Source organism: Chaetodon trifascialis, chromosome 19 (assembly GCF_039877785.1).
Source record: "Chaetodon trifascialis isolate fChaTrf1 chromosome 19, fChaTrf1.hap1, whole genome shotgun sequence".
In the NCBI taxonomy this organism is placed as follows: Eukaryota; Metazoa; Chordata; class Actinopteri; order Chaetodontiformes; family Chaetodontidae; genus Chaetodon; species Chaetodon trifascialis.
Window position 1 is genome coordinate 18,205,956 of NC_092074.1, and position 21,191 is coordinate 18,227,146.

The 21,191-nt window shown below is 41.2% G+C and overlaps 2 protein-coding genes across 3 annotated transcripts; one reads left to right on the forward strand and one right to left on the reverse strand.

Annotated features, from left to right (window-relative positions):
- Nucleotides 1-794: 794 nt before the first annotated feature.
- LOC139347998 (protein yippee-like 5) lies at nt 795-19,454 on the reverse strand. Of its 2 annotated transcripts, XM_070987917.1 has the most exons (6): nt 19,316-19,454; nt 17,575-17,722; nt 16,423-16,516; nt 11,129-11,223; nt 2,813-2,958; nt 795-2,040 (listed from the first exon to the last, which is right to left on the reverse strand). In XM_070987917.1, the coding sequence occupies exons 5-6, from the start codon at nt 2,951-2,953 to the stop codon at nt 1,819-1,821; spliced, it is 363 nt and encodes a 120-aa protein (XP_070844018.1). In that variant the 5' UTR covers nt 2,954-2,958; nt 11,129-11,223; nt 16,423-16,516; nt 17,575-17,722; nt 19,316-19,454; the 3' UTR covers nt 795-1,818. The 2 variants fall into 2 exon arrangements, with proteins under 2 accessions (XP_070844018.1, XP_070844017.1); XM_070987916.1 differs by lacking the exons at nt 11,129-11,223; nt 16,423-16,516; nt 17,575-17,722; nt 19,316-19,454 and adding an exon at nt 3,868-3,990.
- LOC139348138 (phospholipase B1, membrane-associated-like) lies at nt 7,950-20,882 on the forward strand. Its single transcript, XM_070988088.1, has 42 exons — nt 7,950-8,067; nt 8,733-8,786; nt 8,921-8,981; nt 9,069-9,103; nt 10,641-10,725; nt 10,825-10,876; nt 11,159-11,239; nt 11,406-11,471; nt 11,570-11,628; nt 11,730-11,805; nt 11,920-12,027; nt 12,784-12,858; nt 12,966-13,037; nt 13,155-13,229; nt 13,314-13,374; nt 13,613-13,671; nt 13,872-13,945; nt 14,063-14,106; nt 14,212-14,320; nt 14,699-14,750; nt 15,011-15,091; nt 15,173-15,238; nt 15,322-15,422; nt 15,596-15,677; nt 15,754-15,858; nt 16,434-16,529; nt 16,860-16,931; nt 17,025-17,102; nt 17,596-17,656; nt 17,817-17,875; nt 18,237-18,304; nt 18,387-18,430; nt 18,650-18,749; nt 18,852-18,903; nt 18,986-19,066; nt 19,159-19,224; nt 19,322-19,416; nt 19,861-19,942; nt 20,031-20,135; nt 20,215-20,310; nt 20,392-20,466; nt 20,652-20,882. The coding sequence occupies exons 1-42, from the start codon at nt 7,950-7,952 to the stop codon at nt 20,880-20,882; spliced, it is 3,312 nt and encodes a 1,103-aa protein (XP_070844189.1).
- Nucleotides 20,883-21,191: the final 309 nt, after the last annotated feature.

Sequence of the window (21,191 nt, forward strand, 5' to 3'; positions counted from 1 at the left end):
CTTCTTTTGCTTTGATGACAGCTTTGTACACTCTTTGCATCCCCCTTTTCTAACAGTCTTGAAGAAGTTCCCATATATGTTGAGAACTTGTTGACTGCTGTTCCTTCACTCTGTGGCCCAACCCATCCCAAGACCTTCTCAGCTGAGTTTACGTCAGCACCCCATCACTCCTTTTTGCTCAAAGAGCCCCTCCATAGCCTGGAGGGGTGTACTGGGTTATTGTCCTGTTGTAAAAAAACAAAAAACAAAAAAAAGTTATGGTTCTACAAAGCACAAACCAGATGGCTTGGGCATGTCTCTGCAAAGTGCTGTGTGAGCCATGCTGGTGCGGAGTGCTTTGAATTTTGAACAAATTGCCCAAAGGGGGTCACCAGCAAAGCACCCCTGCACCATCACACCTCCTCCTCCATGTCTCACAGTGGGAACCACCGAGCAGATACCACCCGTTCAACCTCTCTGCATCTCGCAGAGGCAGCGTTAGAACCAAAAATCTTGGACTCATCAGACCAAAGTGCAGATATGCTCTGGTCTGATTTCCATTTTGTTTCTTGGTCCAGGCTCTTCTCTCCTTGTTGCTGGTCCCCTTCAGGAGTGGTTTCTTTGCTGCAGTTGCAGCATGAAGGCCTGATTCACAGTCTCCTCCAAACAGCTGATGATGTGTCTGCTACTGGAACTCTGTGGCCTCTGATCTGAGGTTCTCTATGTGACTGAAACACAGTCCTGTTACTAGTTTCTTAGATTTTTTTGTTTGTTTTTTTGTGAGGGAGCTTTCAACCACTGACTTCCAGTCAAGATTTTTGCTTTGCTTTGCTTTATATGAAGTCAGGTGTTTCTGATATTTAGGTAGAATTATTTAGATCTTAAATTACTTTAACATGCACTGAATACTCATCTAATAAATGAAATAATACATAAAAAAGAAGATCTTGTGATGGTTCAGGCAGCAGGCCATGTTCAAATCAGAATACAAGACAGACATAAGAATACACAGATTCAATAAATACATACTGTTTGAATGATTTATTCTTGAAAAAATAAAATAAAATAAACATGTTCTCATTCAAATAATTTGTCAAGTGCCACCAGTCAATTAAAATATTTGAATAATTGTGTTAATTAAGTGGGTAAAAATGAACAGCATATGGACTTATGGTCAGTAAATCTGGTGGCTGAGATGTTTGCATCAAGGTGATAAACTGATATACCTAAACCTGAACTTTATTATCATTTCTTAACATAAAATAGTAAAAGTGGGGATATGATCAACATGATAAACATTAACACTAAAGGAAAGTAAGTCATTTCTGGCACTGTGTCACACTGACATCACTCATCAGGAAAGGAATGAATTGCAACACACTGCTTAGAAACTAAATCTTGTGCTAAGACTCAGAATTCACCAATGCTGATAACTGGCTGTTCAAACCTCTACAAACAATCTGTGGATCTGTCTGAGCTTCTTGTAGAGCAGCAGGAGCGAATCGTCTCCCTCTGACAGCAGCCAAAAGCCTACCACACCAACACGTTCTACGAACATCACGGCCTGTCGGGCACATATTGAAGCTGCAGGCGGTTTTAAATGGGTAGAGAAGCAATGGTGTTATTACCCATCGTAGAAGAAATTCTTAGATGTTTAAAGTTACGGGAAAATGTCCACCACTTCATGTTTAAACTCCCCACAACGACCCAGCTTGTGATATTATTTTGGTGTAGCTCTACTCACAAATGGCACACTGTCCATGCAAGTCCGTGCACCGCTGCTGGAGGAAAAGCTGCAGTATGCACGGGTTGAGCACTGAAGCGGCAGCACGCGTGAACTCAGGAGTTGTCAGAGGGAACGTGCTCGAAGCCCTCGCTCTCCCTCACCAGCGCCCTCTCCAGGATGACGCGGCCCTCCTTGTAGCGCTGGCTCTCCTCGGTGGCGAACTCGTACATCCAGCCCAGCTTGCTGTTGCAGTTCTTGCAGCTGACGTCGCGCACCATGTGTCTACCCGTCAGCATGACTCTATCTTGGACCTCGCTGTGCTGCAGGTTCACGACCTGGAGGGCAGCAGTCACACGTGTGTCACAGTTAAATGCTTCCCTATGGAGAATCTTTCAGAGTCTGACAAGTGAGGAACATATGCAGGAGCAAAATGATTGAGTTTTGGGTGTTACGGGCTGCAACTACATGTATTGTAATTTCTTGATTATTGATTAATTGTTTTGTCCGTGAAATATTAAAAGGTGTCCAGTCAGCACCCAAAGATATTCAATTTACAATGCTATAAAATTGTGAACAGCTTCAAATCTTTTCATTTTAGAGGCTGGAACCATCAAATGTTTTGCATTTTGCATGAAACAATGAATAAAATGTCAAAAATAATTACAGATGAATGAAAATGAAAACTGATGAATGTAGTATTTGTATTAACTCTAATTGTGTCCACACAGCCATCCATAAATGCTAGTTTTATTGTTAGAATTGGGACTAATTTATCTCTTATTATTGTCCAAAAAATTACCAAAATTATGTTCATGCTAATTCTCAGATTCTGTAAAATCATTAATCAGGAGTGTTGAGTACTTGTTTGTCTTGGTATGACACTGCCACCTCCTGGATTTTGACATGCTTACTGTCTAATGAGGAAATGTCTTAACAGTATCTGTCAATGAGGATCTGATCATGTGAATAACACAATCTGACCACCCTGGAGATATATCTCAGCGTTAACACAAAGAAGTTGAAATGACAAGCATCCTGAGATGAGTGTTGAGAACGAAGTAAACACTATTGTCCATGCTCCGCGTGAGGGAAGTGACGCGCAGGTACCTTATTGAACAGGAAAGCTCGGCCGGTGGCTCCAGTGAAGCGCGTGGAGATGAGTTCAGCTCGGTTGGTCAGGATGGTGTCACAGTTGGCGCAGGAGAAGAGGCGAGTCCCACCAATGTGATCCAAGAAGATCCGCCCCATCGTGCCTGCCACCAGCAGGTAAAATCAAAATCAAACAAAGAGTGTGGCCTTGTTAGATGATGTTAACAAACATTTCCACATGAACAGAAGGCACCACAGACCTGACGTAAACAAATACAAGAGAAAACTGTGTTTTCTTTTTATGGATGATGATGTGTACTGTAAGATGTCGGAGATCTTGTCTCGTCAGATGTCTAATTCGCTGGATTTGCCAAAGAAATTGCAGCCTGATCAATTTCACACAGAGTCCTAACCATTTTGGAATTAGGGTTGTAAATTAATATAGATGCATAAAATGAGACAGATGATTTTAACCATATTTCCCACAGTCTGTTTTTGCTATGACACCACATTTTTAAAAGGTGACATTTAAGGGGTGATTCCTGATTTTGAAAAAAAATGTCAGCCTATGATTTTAACATTATTTAGCATTTTAGGTATTTAACACCACTATTTGTACAGAAATGGAATTAGTTTACGTTCCACTATGTCGAATACAGACATTCCTTTAATGCCTGTGCAATACAATTTAACTATTAAGTTACAACTGAATTTTGTGCTAATTATAAATAAAACGACATTTACGATGCGCACTGGGAATGGTGGGGTGTTTAGGGTTCACTTGAACGCATCATTAGGCCAGGTATGTCAACAACAAGGTTAAGGCTAAAGACAAGAAAAAACATTTCTCTGTGGATTAGCTTTTTATCGTAAACTAGCAAAAGCTGTAAGTTTTAAGAAGTCAAAAAACAACGTTACCAGTGTCGGGAAAAAAAAAAGAAAAAAGTGTCAAAGACATCCATATGATCGCTAACAGGCCAAGCAACGGCTTAGCTGAAATGTTAACGTTAGCTAGCAGAATGGCAGCTGGAAGAAGAAAAGGACATTTTTCTCGTCGAAGTGTCTTTAATTACCTGTATGTCTTTAATGTGGAGTTATTAAGCGGGTGCCTGTTTCTTCTGAAGCGAGTTTGACAACAGACGACGGCAGTTGATGCAACCAGGATGCTCCAACGGCGTTTGTTTTTATCAAGCTAGAGACGACGACAACCACATCTTCCGTGTAAAACTTTCAAAGTAAATCCCCAAGGCTGTTTTAAATTGTAACATACAAATAATAATGATCATAATCATAATTGATCATCATCTTAAACTTATAGTAGAGTCTGCACTGAAGAATAGAGTCCACATCCTCATGTGTAACCAGATTTGGCTTTTAATTACAATATCTACGCCTTATTTTGAAGGCCGAGTCTCCCAAGTGTAACCCATGTGTCGCCTGGAGCTTCATGCACTTCTAGCTAAGGAGCACAAGGAGGCAGCAGTCTGCGCCTATACACACATCAAAGTGATGCTACTGTGCACAATTTTCTCCTGCTTCATGGCATTTGCTAAAAACTATGGTACCCAATTGTTTATATAAGAAATATTTAGCCTTTTTTTCTTTTTTTTTTAAGTAAAAACATACAGTTGTGAGTAGCCCTTGAACATTTACATCTTTGTTGGAATCAGTTTGTTTGAAAAACACAGATGTCACAGAAAATCCAGCAGGCTTGACTGAACGCTTTTTGCTTTCGTGCTGAATGCCTCATGCACTTTATCTTCCCATGCCATTTCATATGTCTTCACCAGACTGTTCAAAAACCTCAAATCCTGCTACCTTAAGTTACATGACAGTGAGCCAAAGGCATCAAGCAGCGCCCCAAAATACCACATAGGGATCTCTGTCCTCCTGGCTGCATCCAGTGCCAGATCATGTTTGTGCTCTCTGAGCAGCCAGAGAAGCAGCGATCAGTATCATCCATCTGGTGGTGTATTGCTCCAGTTGGTGGGATACGAAGGCAGCCCTGTCTCCCTACACCCTTTATTGTGTCTTCTGCTCTCTCCTTTAATACTTAACTTTAATAAACAAGGACAAAAAAGACTGACTGAAGACATCTCAGCCAATCTTTGTAGAGGGCCCACATTTTTTAAAACGTCAAAGGTTTTTACTCAAGAATGCCCAAAGTGCCAACTTAGGAGTAAAAAAAGTTCTTCACGGAGTGTGAAAAACACATTTATCAAGTCATTTAATCCAATGTAAGAGTAATTTTTAAAGGGCAACTCCAAACTACATTTTTGATCCTTTCTAAGTCTGACACCATTAGAGAAGTGTGATGCTAAAACAGTGCAGTTCTCTTTTAAGAGTAACTTTAAACAATCACACAATTAATCAATTGTATGCTCTCGGCAGGAGTAGCCAATCAGATACAAGCATTTGCCTTCATCTGCCATATTGTTCATTCTTTGAAAGAAATCAGCAAAAACATGTAACATTTTATATTTGTTCATTAATGTTGGAAATTGCTGAATTGGAAATAACACCTAAACTGAAGAATTTAGCTTCACACTGACAAACGCAGACAATAACAATCCATAAAAAGGAAAGAAAAAGACGTGTTGCAGCCAATCAAACATTCAAATCAGGCAAAAGCACCACATCATGATCAATAGTCACTCCAAAACACCTGTTTTTTAAAATGACTTTGTTAAATTTAATCGCATTTTTAAGTCAGGAGAAATTTGATAAATAGCTTTGATTCAAGTCCACAAATTTTGCTTTAACAGTCTGATAAATAGCAAAGCAATGAGCACTTTTCTCGTGCATCGTCTCCTCAGCCTGCATGAAACATCTTGTTCTGTCTCAAGCTTCTAGAAAATTACCAGATCTTTAATGAAATCCTCTCTGCTGCACCTTTTCTTGAAACAATTAATTCAGGTTAATCAATTGTTAATTGTTTGTGCAGACAGTGAGGATGACTGTGCAGTGTAACTACAGGACAAACTGTTCAGCTAAGCCTGTACAAAGGTTAGCGCAGATTGAGAAGATAAAGGCCATGCTTCCGCAGGGGGTTCTTGCAAAGTTAACGTCCTTGAGGTAAGATAGCAGACCGTAATCAGCGTTCATAGTTCTGCTGCATTCACTCTGTCACTCTGCTGGAAGGACACAATGGTGACTATACATTCCTATGTACAGACGTCAGCTGAGGCCTTTAAGTGGGTACAGAATGTGTGTCCAGGTGATTTAACAAAGCGCTAATGCTGGCCGGATTAGAGGCAGTATTAATGTCTTTTGATGATGACATAAGGACAGTGGGCGTAAGAAAACATTTAAGTTGCTTTCTTAACTTCTTCACCCTTCTCTACATCCATCACCTCTCTAATCTAAACACAGATAAGAGATAGTCGAGCTTTACGACACTGAAGCGTCACTCTTACTGGATGTCATAATATTAGCATATTTAAAGCTGTCTCTTATCTCAGTTATGCTGATGATTTCTAACTGTATGTTTCTTTCAAGCCCGATGACAATTTATTGGCAATTGGTATTGCACAAATGTCTGACTGCCATTAAGGACTGGATGGCTAACGACTTGTTACAGTTACATAAGACATATTGATGTATTAATGATTGCAAAGCTTTCAAGGTTGCTTTGTCTTTCAGGTCCCTTTCTTTAGCTGAACAGTCAAATCTTATCTTAAATCCTATATTTGATCAGGCTATGCACTTCAATCAAAGTGTCTTCCATTTAAGAAATGCAGCTGATCATTCATGCTGTAAGCTGCCTTTCACGTGCCTCAGCGACTCATCTCTGGACCGTCTACAGACCTCATCGAGTTCATTTGAAGGTTCTCGTTCTCGCCTGTGAGAGGTGCTATGCTAAACAAGCTTTACTTTTTTACTTACTAGATGTGTTGTTGTTGAATTAATATTTAAAAAGAAATAAAATCATTTTTGCAAAGAGGTTGTTCAGGTCATCTCCACTATTTCCACATAATTAAGACAAATACAAATATTTCATTGAATTATGGGACCAAAAAAGCTTAAGACGGTTCAGTTGTAGCACCAAACATGCAACTTTCTGAGATACACTGTACTCTTAAACTGTACCTTACTATAAATGTTACACCACATGCCGTTTCCGATCCTTCCACTGCTCCTGTGAGGCCATTTTCTTCAAAAATCAAAGACTGTGTCGAAACTTTTGTCTGTTTATTTCAAATTTATGCAACTCATCTGACATTAAGGAGTACATTTGCTGGGATTTTTTTTTTTTCCTCACTGTGGTTACAAAATAGCAGATAAAAAAGAGATAGCCACAACTAATTATGTAATAACCAAGATAATCTTTCCCTTGTTGCGCCATGTATCAGGAAAAGCCTGCAGAGTGGTGTGATTCCTGACCTTACGCTGCTAGAGGTCGTCAACATGCCAAGGACTTAACTACAAGCTACCAGCATCTGTACAGTAAAGTGACGTCCAGGCGTCGAGTGTGAGGCTGAGAGCCAAACAGCAGGAGGACGTTGTCAACGCATAACAAGCCCTCTGATCAGATGGCATCCAAAAATTATGTTAGGAGGCTTCACCTTGGATGTGAGAGCAGATGTGTGCACACAGTGTGAGATCTGCATTAAGCTGTAAATCAATCTTCCATCTCTTGTCGCGATCACAAAGTTGAGACACAGGAGATAAAACAAAGCTTGTAGAGGTGAAGTCATGCTGTGCAGACGCAGACGTGCAGATTTTTATCATCATTACAAACATATATGCAGCCTGTTTAATCAATAAAGATCTTAACCTTCTCACTTATCTGACTGCAGAACAGATAATGTCTTTTATCGAAGAAATGCCAGAAACTTAAAGTCACTTCATTTTCCATCAGTGTGATCAGGTAAACAAGGTAAACAACAACAATGATTTTTCAATCATATTAATGTTTTATCATATTTTGAATTCTGCTTTTTTGATGTTTAAATTTGCTGTAACCAAACGAAAAATAACTCTCAGATGGTCAAGAAATAGTCAAATGAACACCCTGAAGTTCACTGTGACTCATTATAGTAATAAATGTTCATTATCCCTGTCATTGTTTCATAATAAACTTCATGGCCGTGTCCTTGAGACATGTAGACCAGTCCCTCCCCTCTGTGCATATTTATATTTATAGTTTACAGGTATGACTGATAATGACACAGACCGACAGAGAGAGCGGAGAGGACGGACGGCTGCAGCAAAGATCCACGAGGACAAAACCAGAGAAAATGAGGGAGATGACGCTTCCACAGCTGGTTCTGGTCACAGTCCTGGGGCTCACATGGACAACAGGTTTCCACTGTTTGCTTCATTTAATGCTGCAGTTTTTTAAAACTGAGAAAAAGATAATCAGTGTTTTAAACCACTAGACAGGACATAAACATTATAAATCAGGCAGTAAGCATGGAAAAGTCATCGTGCTGGGGGGATAAAGCTGGGTTTGATTAAAATTTGACCCTCATCAGCTGAGGAGAAAGTTGTTTTTAGCCCACGCCAGGGTTTATTCTAAAATCACATTTCATTTCTCCTGTTTTGACATGACAGAGAGCATCATCCTTTCTGTTTTACGCATCAGGAATTCTACATTTTCTCAATTCTTTTGAAATGACAACAAAAACGCATGCTTTTAAAGATTCTGCATGGCTCCTCGGTGGTTAAAAGAGACAAATGATGAGCTGGTTTGAGCTGAGTTTGCACCAGTTTCCCATTAATTCCAATCACTTTTTCATAATATACGAAAATGATGCATTCAATCGCTACAACAAGCATCCCACTGGAGACAATGCAAAAGTCAAGTAGGAAGAAGAAAAATATCTTTGCAGAATAGTAATACATGTGATTTTAGCAATATTAAACCATCCTAATAGCTGATCCACTACATTAAATATAGATTTATGAAGTCTTTGTCGCCTCTCCCTGATTTCAGTAACCGGACTGCCCTGCGCTCAGATGTTCGCCTCTCAGTCGCCTCCTTTAAATGGTAAGTTTGTTAGATCCCATTTTATATTAATAGATATTTGTCTAAGATTCACTACAAAACTATTTTATTTCTGATTTGCAACAACTGTCTCAGCGCTGAGATTCACTTTAAACGATGATTTGCTCTCTCTCCAGTCCACAGCGTTCGGCCCTCAGACGTGGCCGTGCTTTCTTCCATCGGCCTTGACATGCACAGGTGAGCACGTTAGCTTCAAGCGTGAACAGAAGGTCTAAAACTCAACATCATAGAGACGTAATCACGCTGTGGTTTGTTCTCCTGCAGCGCTGAGCTGTCTGCGGTGCTATCAAGACTCAGAGGTAAGACTCAATGATTCGTTTTGCTGTTTGCTGCACGCTTCTTAGTTTAATTACTGCACTCCTGCATGCTTCACTCCTGCTGCCTTCAAACAGGCTTGATGGGAGATTCGCTAAAACAAAATGTAACTTTCATTAGAACAGGCCTACATGCGCCAGTGATTCATCTAAAGAGGTTGATATGTGCGTCTATTCCACTACTGTGTGCTATCTTTACTGCCATGATATCCGCATTAACCGTGATAACTTGAGACAGTGAACCCCAATACACTTTCCATGCACCCGGCCTGTGCTCTGTTATCTGTTCTGAAAGTCATTCATTAAAATATAAAGTGGAATTTCAGAGATAAAATACGGATGGACAGGAACCAGGAAGGAGACGTTCTTCATCAAACTTAATTCCTTCTAATTCCTTTTTTTTTTCCTTTGCTCATCTTATTTCATTCAATGTCAATGTTTTATATGTTGTATTATTTTACTCTATTTTATTTACTTTACTTATTGTCTTATGAACTTTTCTTCTTTTAAATGTTTATTTTATTTTATTTTACTTTATTTTTTTTTTTTTTTTTTAATTCCAGTGTTTCCTCGGCGGGTCGTCCACACTGAGAGATGTGTCTGATCTGTTGCAGGGGGCGCTGTCCTCGGGCCCTCTTGGCCCGGCTGGTTGGGGGACTCCCTACCTTGGTGTGGGGTCCACCGGTCTGTCGGGCTCGGGTGGGCCGGGTGCAGGTGCCCCCTGTGCTCACAGTCCCTGATGTCTCTCGGTGTGGACGACCCCAAAGGTGGCATTTTCCTCAGTCATTAGTGCCCTGCCATGTCTCGTTACCCCTGCTATCGTCTGCAGTAAGAATGTGTGTGTGTGTGTGTGTGTGTGTGTGTGTGTGTGTGTGTGTGTGTGTGTGTGTGCGTGTGTGCGTGTGTGTATGCATGTAGTTGAGGGTGGGTGTTTGTACATACAGAGGGTGGGAGGGATGGGTTTTTATTGTTGCTTTATTTTGATATATAATGTTTTTAAATCCTGTGAAGCACTTTGTGTTGCATTTTAATATGTATGAAAAGTGCTATATAAATAAAGTTTGATTTGATTTGATTTGATTTGATTTGATTTGATAATTAAAGTGTCAAGTGTCTTTGAAACACAGTAACTCAGTCATGTTTCCAGTAATAATTTGTTTCATTACAGTGAAGAGCTTGTCTGTGATTTAGGGCCATAACTAACAGCTACTTGTTGGATTAATTTATTGATTGTTTGGTCAATGAAATGCCATAAAATAGTAAAAAATGTCTATCACGATTTTCTAAAGCCAGATAATCAATTTTTAGCATCAGAGGAGCGAGAAAAAGCAAATATTTACACACAAGAAGTTAGAACCACTACATTTTTGGCTTTGCAAATCAAACACTAAAATCATTGCTGATCAATTTTCTGTCATTTTACAACTCGATTAGTCGACTGATGGTTTCAGCTCTGCTGTGGTTAAAAAGAAAAGAAGCTCTGGGTTTTGGTGTTCAACTTGTGTTCATGTCCCTGCATCAGAGCTGATGACCCTGTTCAACCCTGCACTCATCAGTCCTCCGTCAGATGAAACAAACTTGTACGCCCCTCGGTTTGCTCAGCACAGGTACAGACAGCACTTTGTGACACATGAGAAACATGCCACCAATGACTGACTGCTCCCTGTGATCTGACGCCGTCTTCTCCATGTTTGGTTTGGTCGTAGCACACTGGTGGAGCAGGCAAAGGAAGCGTCCCTCCACCTCCAAAACACTCAGGTAGGAGCTCCAGTGTCTGCACTCCCCTCTTAAGGGACATTTATCACTGCTTTGTTTTTTACATCAGACAATTAAACGTCTACATCTGCATAAGTAATTATGACATTATTCAATTACTAATGGAAATGGAAATGTTGCTCACTGAATTCATATAATTAATACAATAAATCAGTGTTGTTTGGGAGTGAGGGAAAAGGACTATTGAATGATCAAAAAGCACCTCTTTAACGACCTGAGTGTCATAAAACAAACCTTTAAAGAGGCTGACTTTTTCTCCTGCAGGTCATTGATGTGGACAGAGACTGGAAGCTGCTCCTCCTCTTCGTTCAGGTGGATCAGCTCTGCGCCTGCGAGCAGCAGCAGGTAAACAGAGAGAGATCTTAATGTTGATGAAGCTATCGTTGGCTGGCTGTGTGGGCACAAATAATACTAAGAATATTAATAAGAGTAATAATAGAGTAATAGTAATGATATGTGACAGATGAACGAAAATGTTATTAAAGTCTCGGTCTGCTGTGTTTGCGTGCAGGTTCAGTCTGCCCTCACAGCCCTGGTTAAAGAGGTGGATGATGCTCTGCAGGTGCTGCACTCTCAGGTACATTTCAGACCGCATACAGCATTTTCCATTCAGTCGGCGTATTGTCAGCATTCACACATCTCACACGCTCTTTGTTTCACTTCACTGTGCTGCAGCTGAAGCGCACCATCGTCAGCGTTGCATTGTGGGATGGAGAGCATGACAGTTTCCACAAGTGAGTAAAAGTACTCGTTATGCAGAATGGTGGTTAAGGTGGAGCTAGCTCAGACTACTTCATATACTGCTGGGTAGTGACTGAATCTGTCTTTCTGGCAGGACGTGTCCATGCATGGAGGCGAACAGCGAAGGAGAGGTCAGACTTCAGAGGGTCATGCTGAGTCAAGCTCTGCAGGTTTGTCCATTTTTTCTTATCCAAAATATCTGTCAGCGTCCAGACGCTCAGTCCTCTGGTTGTTTCGGCTGCTGTGAAGTTAGCTGTAGCGTGAACTCTTCTTCTCAAACTCAGGAGTCCTTGGACGAGCTCATGGTGAAGAAGCGCTGGTACGGAGACAGAGATGACTTCACTGTCATCATGCAGGACTCGCCTTTCATCACAGACCCTTCATCTGTCTCTGTGAGTAGCAGATGGACACTGTCCTTCAACATCTTGATCTTAATCTTGCAGTCTGCTTGCACCATTTGGCATCCCTTGATAATCCTTGCTGAGGTAAAGTTGTAATTATTTTTCACAAGGTGATAGTCAAGGTTTTGGGGGTCAGCTAAAGCTGAAGTAGAGCAGACAGTGTCTCAGGAGTTTGGACAGCCTGTTTTTTCTCTTTAAAAATAAAAGTCTCCTGTGAGTAGGACAGGTTTTCTTTTCATTTCCTTTTATTGTTGACTGCGTTTCCCACTTCCACTTTATTACATTACAATGAGGCATTACTGTGTTGCTGCTGTAATCAGGCAGTTAACAGTATTCATTGTTTAGAAGCAGATGATTGGGTTTAAAAATGTGGCTAAATGGATAAAACAACACGATTTAGAGAACCGAGGAGAGCGCAAAAGGGCTGCAGCTGCAAAAATATCAAAGGAGTCACAAAATGAACTTCCTGTTAACTCAAGATCACAGCAATTAGCACGCTGGCTAATCAAAGCTAAAAGCTAAACAAACCTCACCTGTTCTAGTCCTGAGTGTCTATTTTGTACCTTCTCTTTAAAATATAAAAGACAATAAAGTAGAAGATAAAGTCAATAAAAAATGGCGGGAAAAGGGACCAAAAGTCCTTATCTGTTGACACAACGATAGCCTGTGTGTGTTTGCGAAAATAGCAGATACTGAGTTCTTCTTATCTCACTGACTGAAGAAGTACTTTCAATGTTGTTGTTACAGACCGGGAAGCCTCTGTCTGAGTCCAGAGCGTCCCAACAAGCTGACAACCTGATGGTGCAGATGTGGACAAACCTGGTGAGTCCTGAAACAATCTCAGCAGCCCAGCACCCCCCCCCCCACACACACACAAAAACACACAGAGCCATTGTTCTCTCAATCATGAAGAGTTTTCTGTTTTTCAGCTGCAGCCCACAAGCAGCCAACATAACACAGATGCCGATGGGAAGATGGTCGCATTGCCGTGTCCAACCGAGGTGAGCAACTGTGCTGAAAACACACACACACATGCAGTTAAATCTGAATGTTAAGGTGTGTTATTGCATGCACTGTAATCTTCTTTACCAACTCGTTTTCATTATCCGCCTCCCAAGGACCGACCCTTCCTGAGGACGGAGGGAAACTCTCCTTCTTATCGCCACAGCGATGCCTCTCCTCTCCTTCACTCGGTCAGTATTGTCAAACGGAGGCCATGGCAGCGTTGTTTGCTTCCTGTCTAGCTCTGACTGTGCATGCGCTCTGTGTCCCCTCAGTTAACAGGCACAGAGATGCCCTGCGGGGACCTCAACCCCTCGCCGTCCTCGCCCACCTCAGGTAAGACGCATTACAATCCTCAGGTGGATCTGAAAACTCGTTGACCTTGAATTTGTCACAAATCTGTATCACTTTCATCACTATTTATTGTTTTAAGTCTTTTACCTGTCTACCCGTTTAACCTCTATTTGTTAATTAGAGATGAATTTCTTTATTCTTCGTTCAAATAGTTCAATTTAATCCTTTATATGCAGCGCTGTCTAATTAACTAAACGTTGTGTCCTCTGTATTTTTCCAGTCCATGAACTCAGGCCAGGAGATATCAAAGTGGTGGCTGCTGTGGGAGACTCTCTGACAGTGAGTCATTTTTTTTATTATAGATAGATAAAAGTCGAGAACTGATCCTAAAAGTAGTGGCTAACTCTAAGATACTAAACATATGCCTTTCAGTGACAGTGCCCAGTAAAATACTGGACATCTGTAGCTCATGTTAATGGGTAATGTTATATTCTGCATGCTAACACTGCACTGAAACTCTGTCCTCTTCCATCCGTCAGGCGGGGAATGGCATCGCCGCCAGCCCTAACAACATCCTGGACGTCCTGCGTCAGTACAGAGGTCTGTCCTGGAGGTAAGCCATGACTTTTCAGCATCACACAACACTGCAGGATAATACACTAATGCATAATGTTTGGTTCGACGGCAATTCATTTTTCATCAAAACACTGTTTTATGTGTTTTTTTGCAGTATTGGTGGAGATGAAAACCTCACAACGGTCACCACGCTGCCCAGTCAGTCCTTTTACTTCTATAATGTTCAAATGACATGTTAAAGTCAGTGTCTGATACTCTGGGATGTGCACTGCCACTGAAATCATGATTCCTTCGTTATAACAGACATCTTAAAACATTTTAACCACAACCTGACGGGTTTCTCTGTTGGCATTGGCAAGCAGCACACCGCTAAGGCGTTCCTCAACCAGGCTGTGGCTGGAGCGAAGAGCGAGTGAGTGCTTTCAGAGGCGTTTTCAGCTGCCTCGCACCAGCTTTTAATCACAGAATACCTGCTTATGTTGTCAGGATGAAGGACACAGGCATCAAAGCCTCTTTTCCGACTGTTCGCCTTTACGCATTCATGCTATTTCACTATAGTTATAAACGCTTTTGCTTTTACAGTTGTTGATTCTTGAATTTAGAAAAAAAACCTTTTAATTTACTATCTTACATTATTGTCTTTTTCAAAAGTATTTATTTTTTATTATTGTGTTTTATTGTTTTAAAATCAAGTTGCCCACACTAAAATCTATGAAGAATTTCTTTGAGAATCAGTCAGAATTTGGATGAATATGCCTTAAAATAAACATTTTTTTGCTTGTGTTTGAAGGGACATACCAACACAGGTCCGAACTTTGGTGACAAAGATGAAGAGAGACGCTGTAAGTTTAGAAATTGATATTTATTCTTTACCTATTTTCAAATTTGCCAACTGTATAAATCTATGAAATCCGTGAAGTTCTGCTTTTTAAAAGTCAAAACTTTGCAAGAGACATGTGTATATCTAGAATTTGATCTATATACGACATAAATGATCACTTTCCTGTGTTTTATTAAATATTACAAGACTGGGACAAAAAAGATCCTCCATTTAACATCACTGCGTACGACTCACGCCCCCCTCACTTTCTTCTTTGTACAGAGGATCAATTTTAAATCAGACTGGAAGCTGATCACCCTTTTCGTTGGTGGAAATGACATCTGCGACCACTGCGACAACTCTGTGAGTACTGTGTGTGTCAGAGTTAACGAGTCAAACGGCTCGTTAAGACACAGCCTGAGACTGTTTTCCTCTTCTTCACAGCTGCTCTACTCTGCGGAGAATTATGTCCGTAATATTAAAGAAAGCCTGGATTATCTGCACAAACAGGTAAACTCAACAGACACGCTGCCACACGTTCACACACACGCCAGCCTGGTCGATGGTTTGTTAGCATGAACTGTCTCCGTCAGGTGCCTCGGGCGCTGGTGAACTTAGTAGAGCCTCTCCCAATTACCCCACTGAGAGAGCTGCACGGGGACCCTTCACTGAAATGCCCCACTTGGCTGGTGAAGTGAGTATCTGCTTTTTCCCACTCTAAAAAATAAAAATAAAAACTCTCATTGCGCTTGATGTTGGGCTTTGATTCCAGCTCATGCGCTGCCATCTTCACAATCTTCCCCTAATTACTGTTTAAGAATTGATCAGAAACAGTGGTGTAACGCCTTATCACGTCCCCTTTGCCAGAATTCTGTGTCCTTGTGTTATCTTGCCGAAGGACAACTCGACAGCTCTTCAGATGGTGGAGGACCTCACCAGAAACTATCAGGTAGGAAAGGCCAAAGAAACCACATGATCTTTACATCTTAACAGTCCGGTTGACGCCTCCTCTTTCTTTCTTCAAGCGTTTACTTGGTGACCTTGTGGATTCCGGCCAGTACGACACTCGCTCAGACTTCACCGTGGTCATCCAGCCTTTCTTCAGAGAAATCATCGTCCCCAAACTGCCGGTCAGTAACGAATCTCCGTCCATCAGACAACTTGTCCAGCACATAACCACAGGTTTAGGCACAGCTAGCCTCCAAAAGTACTGGTTATCATTCTTTGTATGTTAACAATGTTAATTAATCATAAAATGTTAATTACTGAGCGTCTGAGGTGGCGGTGGGCAAATCATGCAGCCTTTTGACAGAGCAAGGCTAACTCTTTCCCTGTTTCCTGTATTTATGCTAAGCTAACCAGCTGCTAGTGTAGTATCAACCTTCTTATCTGACTCTCTACAAGAAAGTCAAGATATTATTTCTGTATTTTCCAAAATGTTGAACTATTCCTTTGACATTTACTGCTCAGTATAGACAGAATACACATTTCAGAGCCTAACATCCTACAGAAAAACATATCTATTGACTTTGTATTTCCGGGAGAGAGGTGGCTCTTTTTTTTCCCATTGTGGCCGTGCACTCAGAGACTTTTCAGGATCACCATATAAGCTCTCACGAAGAACCAGATTTTAGGACACAACTTTGCTGCTTTGCAGTGGTGAGTAGTTGACAAGCTTCAAATGTCCACCACACCTTTTCCACAGGATGGCCGAGCTGATCGCTCCTTCTTCAGCGCTGACTGCTTCCATCTCAGCCAGAAGGCCCAAACGCTGATGGCTCGCTCCCTCTGGAACAACATGGTGAGCAGCACACAACCAGAAGCTTTGACGGTGTCATGTTGTTGTGGGTGCTTTTAACTTAATGTATTGTAAGTGAATTACTATCCCCCTGGGGACATTGGTCTGCACCATGGAAATATTAATGGAGACATTAGTTCAAGGCTACTTTTGACATGACACCACAAGTGCTGGTCACTATGCACATAATGTGGGTGCAGACAGGAGTTGGCCTTTCACTGGAATACAGAGTATAAACTCGATAAAGTGCTTTTGCTATGATATGATCATCATAACCAGTATTTCAAAGTAAAAGCACTGAGCGATACTCAGCTGTCACTCTTGTTTTCCCAGCTGGAACCTCTGGGCAATAAGACTTCCACACAGGATTTTACTGCAGACATTAAGCTGAAATGTCCAACAAAGGTAGGAAATGTGTTCAAATAATGTTTTTGGGTGTATTTTTTCTTTATTTTGAGGCTTCAAAGTTGCATCATAAGTTCTTTCCTTCATCTACAGGCTTCACCGTTCATCCGCACCTATAACAACAGCGATTACGTCTATACTGCTCCCTCTCCAACACCTCCACCTGTCACAGTAAGCATGTGATCTCAATGTGAGGGGCTGAGAAGTGACTTCTAGTAAGATCTCAATGAAGCTCAAATTGAACAGAGACTCAAATACTGTTGAAACACACTCCTTTGTTATCTATAGGAAATTGACCCACAAATCTGATGAGAGATTAATCATTTATCAAGAGAAATGGCCAAATATTCTCTGGCTCTGGCTCTTTAAAAGTGAAAAGATGCAGTTTTTATTTGTTTTATATGATAAGAAATTGATCATCTTTATGTTTTGGACGTCATTGTGGACTCTGCTTACTTATTATATGGACACTTCTCTGTTTTGGTGGCATTTTTAAAATAACAAACAAAAAATCAGGAAGAAAATATTCATTATTTGCAGCATTAGGAAAACGTCACAGCAGTGAACGCGACTCTTTTGGTGAAGTTAGGTAGAAACTAAGCAGCATTTCAGGACGTAGTCCTGTTACACATTGTCAACATACTTGATGTTCCTTTCCATCCAGAACTGGGGGAGTAACTTCTCCTGTGTGGACCTTGCTCCATCTGACACCGAGCCAACTTCAGGTGAGACCGGCAGCCGTCTCATCACAGTTGATATGACACTCTGCGTCCTCTTTCAGTTAACTGAAGCTGAAACACAGATGAGAATGACAGTGCTGAGACATTACGTTGTTACAGGGATGATGTTTGATGTCTTGAATCTCTTTTTTTTTTAATCTTGTAGTTCACAAGCTGAGACCAGCAGACATCAAGGTGGTGGCAGCACTGGGAGACTCCTCAACGGTTAGTGTTGTAGTAAAGATATCCAGTTTATGCTTCAGGAAGTGCCAGGAATGAGACGCTGTATAATGCAGAAATCAGCTGGACACATATTAATTAAATCAAGTTTAAACTTAAGCAGCAATACACAATAAATACTTAATTATTTTAACATAATATGGTATCTGTGTGTGATCAAGGCAAACAACTGCAATCTAACACCAGCTGTGACCCTGCTGGTATAAGCTATTTGTTGTCATTGAACTATGAACTCTCTAATCAATTTGTTATCAGGCAGATAGCCTGCACTGGTGATGATCACCCCTTTTATGCTGTGGTCTTCAGTCTTTGATGTAAGACTTCCATGGCTCCTTTGTTCTCACAGGCAGGCACCGGCGCTAAAGCAAAGAGCCTGTTTGACCTCAGTAAAGAGTATAAAGGAGTATCATGGAGGTACGACAAGCATGCAGTCTTCATTTACAAAAACCATCACATTTTATGAACCACTCTGATGTCTGTGGACTTTTTCTTGCAGCATTGGAGGGGATAAGACTCTGGAGACTGTCACAACACTGCCAAGTGAGTTTCTGCTATTTGTCGTGTTCACCAGTTTCCTCACATGTTGAATTTTCTTTAAATCTTTTAACACTCATGCAAGAAGAAGTTCAAGATAATGATATGAAGATTTTCCCGCACGTGGCCCAGTGTCTGCTGTTAGCCAGCTGCAGGAGTGACAGTAACCAGCATCATGCTGCTTCCCAGCTGGTCCCTGATCCTTTTTCCTCTTCCTGTCCTCAGACATCTTGAGGATGTTCAACCCTGCCTTAAAGGGCTTCTCCACGGGCCAGGACCCAACCAAGAAGGGCTTCAACATGGCTGTAGCTGGAGCTAAGACCTCGTATGTGCATTTTCTTGCAGTTCCTCCACCTGAGTGAAAGCTCTGACCAACTCATGGTCAGACTCATGTCATCTCTCTAACGCCTCCTTTGTTCTGTTATAGAGAGATCCCTGCGCAAGTGCAAACTCTCATCAAGGCTATGAGAGAAAATAAGGTAAGATTTGAAGTAATTCATGAGGCGACTCTTTGCGTGTCTACCTCCTTCATGCTCACTTCTCTGCTCACATGCTACACAGGAGGTGAATTTTGAAAAGGACTGGAAACTTGTGACAATATTCGTGGGGGGAAACGATCTTTGCAATTACTGCCTAGACCAAGTAAGTGTTCTTAAAACTTAACGTATTGTGCCGGAGTAATCTGTTCATGTTATGGCACCGCAGTGAAAACCATGCTTTGCATATCTCTGCAGAGCAACCTGTCACCCAACAACTACAGCCACAATCTTATGCTCAGTTTGGACATGCTTTACAAAGAGGTGAGATGCTAAAAGGTGTGACTGATCATCATCTGCTGTCCTCGTGAGTGCAAGCGGGTCATGTTTTTCCTTTTCGTGTCTTTCTCTGTACCTTTAGGTTCCGAGGCTGTTGGTCAATGTCGTGGAGATCTTGCAGATAGATCCATTGAGAAAGGTGAAGGGGAACAGCGCCCTCTGTCCGCTCATGCAGAGGTTTGTTTTGCCTGTCTTTCGGTTTCTTCATCCTCCCATATGCCCTGTAGAACATTAGAAATGACATGATTTTAAAGCGCCTATTGTCAATATTTTTATAATAACAGTCACATGACATTGCAATTGGTCATTCCAATGTTGTAAATTTCCCCTAAAAGACTAAAAATCAAGTCAAGACACTTCTCAAGCAGATATGAGAATTAAGAAAAAGGTTTGTAAAGTGACACAGATTAGATTATTGTTTTGATACAAGGGCAATTTCTCCTGATATTCTACTACTATTAACATATAAATCCATCTATTTTCACTTGATCAGTCAAGTGTTTAACTTGAAATTCAAAGGCTTTGGCCTGAAAATGTATTTGATTCTTGTCACTGATTGTGTGATTTGGAATCAGCTCCCTCCTCTTTGCAAGAGAATTAACCAGAATGTGATCGTTACAGGACCAGCTGTCCGTGTGTTATCGACCCGACAGAAAACTCTCCAGAGCTTGAAGAGATAAAACGAATCAATCTCGAGTATCAGGTAAAAGCAAAGAGCTCTTTTAACCATTTCAGTATTTTTTAAATGGCGTTCCCTCTGTCATCCCTCCAATCCTCTGTTTATATCTAAGGTTGAGGTTCAGCATCTTATTTCTGGGAATCGCTACGACGGAAGAGAGGACTTTGCTGTTGTTCTTCAACCCTTCTTAAGGAATTCCTTCATTCCTCAAATTGGAGTAAGTCAGACAGATGTATCCCAACAAGCAGCAACAAACAGATATGAAATATTCGCTGAAATTCTAATCTCTTCACCAGGTGGGTGAGGCTGACCCGAGTTTCTTCTCTGTGGACTGTTTCCACATCAGCGAGCGAGCTCATGCTGAGATGGCCATTGCCCTGTGGAATAACATGGTGAGCGCTGATGGACCAGACTGCAGCACCATGTGTCCAAGTGTTGTTTGGTTTACAGAATTTCTCTTTCTGTCTTAACAGTTGGAGCCTGTGGGCAGAAAGCAGGCCTACAACAACTTCACCCATGACCACTCCAAGATTCACTGTCCCTCTGAGGTAAGTGTCGATAAATCTGAAGTCTGCAGAGAAATCCCACTGCTCACAGCTCGTTATTATCAGATCACCAAACTAGATGGAGTTATTAATTAATTCTTTTTATTTTAATTTCCTTTTCAAACAAAGATGTAACGAATACTTTCATTCTTAAAAGTCTGCTCTGATCTATGTCACATTTCCTACAGGTCAATCCCTTCATCTTCACTAAGATCAACAGTCTACCAAGTCCACCAGTGACCACCCCCACCACCAGTGCACCAACCCCTCTGTGTGCTTCCTCTTTGCCTGTGTGGGTGTCAGTGGTTGCTGGAGTCGGCGGTTTGCTGGTTGGCGTTATTGTCACCTGGTTAATTTCTTCCTGCTGCCGACGTCAGAATAACAAAGCGCAAACAAAAATTAGAGGAACTAGTTTTTAATGCAGTTCTTATCAAGTTGTATTTATTGCCAACAGTATATTTAAGACTTAAAGCTGCATCAAGCAATTTTTGGCCACCAGGGGGCAGAAGAAACACCCAGCAGCAACAATGATGTACCACTATGGTCTTCTTTATGGCCACCTGTTTGAATGAAAATCAAATACTGAATTGCATTGTATCCCTGGTTTGGTCCACCATTTCCAGAGAAAATGATCCGTGTTTTTTGACCACATGTTCGACTTTATTCACCACCACTCACCATCAATATGACAATGTTGCTACATGTAAAACATTAGTAATTTTCATACT